At 43.4% G+C, this 6000-nt stretch overlaps 1 protein-coding gene across 1 annotated transcript in view; it reads left to right on the top strand.

Annotated features, from left to right (window-relative positions):
• Positions 1–5102, top strand: part of ADGRD1 (adhesion G protein-coupled receptor D1) — a 612495-nt gene extending 607393 nt beyond the window's left edge. The window contains exon 26 of the mRNA XM_063457024.1: positions 4096–5102. Coding sequence (XP_063313094.1) covers positions 4096–4191 — 96 coding nt within the window. The 3' untranslated portion in view covers positions 4192–5102. The remainder of the gene's footprint in view (positions 1–4095) is intronic.
• Positions 5103–6000: the final 898 nt, after the last annotated feature.

Here is a 6000-nt window from a genome sequence, read left to right on the forward strand (position 1 = left end):
TTTCTGGGGTCAACAGGATTTGTTTTTCTAGTTTGTTGCAGAATTGTAAGTGCTTCAAACTCGTTTTTTTTTGCTTCTTTTGGATCAACATCCAACATTGATGAACACTAGTGATGTCCCGAACGGTTCGCTGGCGAATAGTTCCTGGCGAACATAGCTTGTTCGCGTTCACCACGGATGGCGAACATATGCGATGTTCGGTCCGCCCCCTATTCGTCATCATTGAGTAAACTTTGACCCTGTACCTCACAGTCAGCAGACACATTCCAGCCAATCAGCAGCTGACCCTCCCTCCCAGACCCTCCCACCTCATAGACAGCATACAATTTAGATTAATTCTGAAGCTGCATTCATTTTTTTTGTATTTTTTTTTGTGTTTGTGTTTATTATACATTATCCTCCCATAGCCAGTAACCTGTGTTTATTATACATTATCCCCCCATAGCCAGTAATCTGTGTTTATTATACATTATCCTCCCCATAGCCAGTAACCTGTGTTTATTATACATTATCCTCCCATAGCCAGTAACCTGTGTTTATTATACATTATCCCCCCATAGCCAGTAATCTGTGTTTATTATACATTATCCTCCCCATAGCCAGTAACCTGTGTTTATTATACATTATCCTCCCATAGCCAGTAACCTGTGTTTATTATACATTATCCCTCCCATAGCCAGTAACCTGTGTTTATTATACAGTATCCCCCATAGTCAGTAACCTGTGTTTATTATACATTATCCCCCATAGCCAGTAACCTGTGTTTATTATACATTATCCCCCCATAGCCAGTAATCTGTGTTTATTATACATTATCCTCCCCATAGCCAGTAACCTGTGTTTATTATACATTATCCTCCCTGATAATGCAACACTTACAACAATCAAGTAACATACATTCATATAAAATGTAAGTTACTTAGCCAGTCAGTGTAATGACAGGAATGAATAAGTAGATAACTCCCCAATTCCGACGGTATTAGGGAGCTATCTACTAAAAGGCTGAAATACCTAAATTGGTCTTTCAGCCAAATTTACTAATACTAAGTAAAGATTACTTAATATTAGTAAATTATGCCCCTACTCGCTATACCGCGAGTAGGGGCATGTCTATTAAACAGTGAGCAGCCTGTGGCTGCTCACTGTTAAAAAACAAAAAAACAAAATAAAAAAGGGTCCCCCCTCCCTGAGCGGGTGGGGGCCCTAAAGTAAAAAAAGGGGGGAAGACCTATTGTCCTCCCCAACGGCCCCCACCCCTGAGTGGCGGGTGGGGGCCCTAAAGTAAACAAAGGGGGGAGGACCTATTGTCCTCCCCACCGGCCCCCACCCCTGAGCGGTGGATGGGGGCCCTAAATAAAAATTGGGGGGGACGACCTAATGTCCTCTCCCCTGGCCCCCACCCCTGAGCGGTGGGTTGGGGCCCTAAATACAAATTGGGGGGAGGACCTAATGTCCTCCCCCTGGCCCCCACCCCTGAGCGGTGGGTGGGGGCCCTAAACACACATGGGGGACCTAATGTCCTCCCCCTGGCCCCCACCCCTGAGTGGTGGGTGGGGGCCCTAAACAAGAATAAGGGGGGGACCTAATGTCCTCCCCCTGGCCCCCACCCCTGAGCAGTGGGTGGGGGCCCTAAATACAAATTGGGGGGGAACCTAATGTCCTCCCCCTGGCCCCCACCCCTGAGCAGTGGGTGGGGGCCCTAAACACAAATTGGGGGGGACCTAATGTCCTCCCCATGGCCCCACCCCTGAGCAGTGTGTCGTGGCCCTAAACAAAAATAAGGGGGGGGACCTAAAGTCCTCCCCCCTGGCCCCCACCCCTGAGCGGTGGGTGGGGGCCCTAAATACAATTTGGGGAGGGGACCTAATGTCCTTCCTCCCTGGCCCCCACCCCTGAGTGGCGGGTGGGGGCCCTAAATACATATTTAACCCCCCTCCCCCAGGTGACTAGGGGTCCAAAAACCCCTAGTCACCCCCTCCCCCCAAAAATAATCTCCTACCTACCCCCCTCACCCTAAAAATAATGAGGGGGGGACTGTTAACTAAATACCTGTAAAAATAAATAAAAATAAACTTACCATTCAATGTTTTCTTGAGTGCTCTGAGCCTGATTGCAGAGCCTGATTATAAGCCTTCCCCCGCCCTGCAGAGCTCAGTCTGCACGGAGCCCTCGCCGGGTGAAGATGGATTTTTTTTATTTGCGCTTGTTTGTTTTTTTTTAATTGCGTCGGTTATTATGGATATTTATTTGGCCTATTTTGGGGCTGAAAAAAGAAGATTTTAGAAGAAAGAAAACATTGAATGGTAAGTTTATTTTTATTTATTTTTAGGGTGAGGGGGGTAGGTAGGAGTTTATTTTTTGGGGGAGGGGGTGACTAGGGGTTTGGGAACCCCTAGTCACCTGGTGGGAGGGGGGTTAAAAATTAATTTAGGGCCCTCACCCACCGCTCAGGGATGGGGGCCAGGGGGTTTAGGGCCCCCACCCACCGCTCAGGGGTGGGGGCCAGGGGAGAGGACAATAGGTCCCCCATTTGTATTTAGGGCCCCAACCCGCCGCTCAGGGGTGGGAGTCAGGGGGGAGGACAATAGGTCCCCCCCCTTATTTTTGTTTAGGGCCCCACCCACCGCTCAGGGGTGGGGGCCAGGGGGAGGACAATAGTCCCCCCAGTTTGTATTTAGTGCCCCTACCCACCGCTCAGGGGTGGGGGCCAGGGGGGAGGACATTAGGTGTCCCCCCTTATTCTTGTTTAGGGCCCCCACCCACCGCTCAGGGGTGGGGGCCAGGGGGGAGGAGAATAGGTCCCCCCCATTTGTATTTAGTGTCCACACCTGCCGTTTAGGGCTGGGGACCAGGGGGGAGGACATTAGGTCCCCCCCCATTTGTATTTAGGGCACCCACCCGCCGCTCAGGGGTGGGGGCCAGGGGGGAGGACAATAGGTCCCCGCCACTTATTTTTGTTTAGGGCCCCCACCCACCACTCAGGGGTGGGGGCCAGGGGGAGGACAATAGGTCCCCCCCCAGTTTGTACTTAGTGCCCCCACCCACCGCTCAGGGGTGGGGGCCAGGGGGGAGGACAATAGGTCCTCCCCCCTTTTTTTACTTTAGGGCCCCCACCTGCTCAGGGAGGGGGGACCCTTTTTTATTTTTTTTCATCACTATTGTGGCCAGAAAGAGTCCCTGTGGGTTTTAAAATCTGCCTGCCCATTGAAGTCTATGGCGGTTTGCCCGGTTCGCCCGTTCGCGAACATTTGCGAAAATTCGCGTTCGCCGTTTTTTTTCGCCGTTTTCAGCCCATGTAACTATGTAAAATACAGAGATAATATTTCAACAAACATAGCTGAGAAAAAAACTGAGATATATTACACAGAGCTAGATAGATTACAGAGATACCATTACAACAGGCAGAGCTGAGTACAATGCAGAAAAAGAACACACAAAGCTGGGCACTATGAAGAGAAAGCCATCTATCCCACAACTATCCCGCACAGCCAGGATCGCTGCCATGGTTTACACAGAGCTGTAATACAGAGATCCTCACCCAGTACATGTCTCTGCAAAATGCTCCAGCTCTCTCTCTCGCTATCTTCCTAGCCCTCTCTTAGCTCTTCCTTACATGATATCATCTTGAATAGTGCCCCTTCCATGATAACTAATAATTACATATTGCTGCTGTTATGAAACATATCAACTACTCCATTAGCTCTCAGCACATAGTGTGCACAAGGTTAAAGCATCGAGATACTTATATATGCTAATCCTTATTACCTTTGCAGCTGTAGAGTGAGCTCCCCTCCAGAAAAAGAATATTAGTGTTTTGAAACAACCGCAATTGTTTTTTTTTTTTCAACCCACATAAAAACTATTGGGACTCTGACTCAAGTGCCTCTATGTACAAGCCTCCACTGCATGTATCTTAAGTTACATCAATCAATTATCACTTTTAAATCACTTTTGTATATTAGAAAATATTTTTTTTTTTTACAAATGAAACTTTAACATATTAATATTTCCTTTAAAATTTTAGATGTGAGAGACAAGTATGTTGCAGGGAATATCTTTGAATATCTCTAATAAATCTTATTTCCTGCCTTTTAGATGAATGGGAACAGAATGAACACATCTCCGACCAAGATGAATACGTGGGACAAAAGTAGCAACTCAGCCAATCGGATTGATTTGTCTGCAGTCTGACCAGAAAATTATTCAACAGTCATCAGTAAAAGTCTCTGGGCTCTGAAGGGAAACATGTTTGGCAGAATATGTCTCACTCATTGGTCCCATTGAGTGTGAGATATGTCCCATTGTTTGCTACCAGGGGCCATATTCATGCATCCAAAGCCACAATGTTCATGCATAGGAATTATTTTGTGTTCCTAGTCTAAAACGTAATTGTTTATTTTTGTCAACATAATGTATCACCACAGCAACACAACTCTCTATATGGTTTAGTTCTAACAATAAGTGCCAAGACACTCTGGATATCAATTTAAACTGAAAAGAAAAATAAATGTTGTACTTTGTATTACACAACTTTGTAAAACCAATCATCGCAGAATTACTTTCATTAACTTCTTGGACTTTTACGAAAAATAACTTTCTGCTTTCCTTGACACATCCTCCACACACATAACAGTACTTGGATGGATTTTGTAATGAAAAATCTTTCTTACAGCCATCTGAGCTCTGCTGAATATCCCATTCATCCGTTTATACTCGGAAACCCTCTCTGGTAGAGAGGTAAAGCAATGAGAGATCCTGATGCATAAATAGGTATTTTAGTTTTTAGTTTTTTTCTCTAAGAACTGTGAATAAACTGGCACCATGACAGACACCATTATCCATTTTTGATTTACCCTTTCCGGAGGACTGGGTGCATTGTAGAGACACAATAGCTCTTATCTGCTGTGTGCATTCTGAACCAGAGCTATAGCTAAGATATAAAGGGAATGGTAACATGACCATACATTGAAAAAAAAATGTTTAAACCTAGGAAAGAAATTATTTGTTCGCTTTATAAAAGTGAACTGCAGCAGACCAAAGTAAAGCTTAGACTAAATAAACACAAGTGTGTAGTTTTTGTTGTCTATTTCCTTATTTATGTTATATTTACTAAAACTAAGACTCTGGTTTCAATTGGATAATAATACTATATATAATAATAACAAAGTATTTAACCAGGAAAGGTACATTCAGATTACTCTGGTTTCCAAGTACGTCCTGGGGATGTTACCTTAGCCCAACATCCAGGGGTTGTTACTATTACCCAATTTAATGGTACTCATTTTATCTATATATATCAGTCCATATATAGATAGATATATAGATATATCAATTATATATCAATTTTATATATCAATTTGCAAAAATGTAGGCTGCACTCACAGACTTCAAATTTCAATATAGGTGCTTTATTCCATTAAACAAATGAATCGACGTTTCGGTCCGCACAGGGACCTTCCTCAGGATGAAATGACATATATATATATATATATATATATATATATCTTCCCAGGTCCAGCCAGCACTCAATGTTCCCGGTCTTTTCTGTGCTCCGGTGCAAGTAATCTCTGACCAATGTATAGCGTCCAAGTAGAGAGCACTCTGGAGTCTTAATATTATATCAAAATAAATACTGCTTTATTGTGCAGAATACAAAAAATGTAGACGTTTCAGTCACAATAGACTTGAGAAAAGTCTATTGTGACTGAAACGTCGACATGTTTTGTATTCTGCACAATAAAGCAGTATTTATTTTGATATAATATTAAGACTCCAGAGTGCTCTCTACTTGGACGCTATATATATATATATATATATATATATATATATATATATATATATATATATATATATATATATATATATATATATGATACAAAAAATAGGAAGAATCTGGCACTCTACCTTAAATGTAGTGAAAATTCCATAGACCACGGTGCTGCATGGCGTGTAATAAATTAGAAATGAATGAAGAGAGAGCACTCAATGGATTTTTAAAAG

The sequence above is a fragment of the Pelobates fuscus genome, chromosome 5 (genome assembly GCF_036172605.1).
Source record: "Pelobates fuscus isolate aPelFus1 chromosome 5, aPelFus1.pri, whole genome shotgun sequence".
Taxonomy (NCBI): Eukaryota; Metazoa; Chordata; class Amphibia; order Anura; family Pelobatidae; genus Pelobates; species Pelobates fuscus.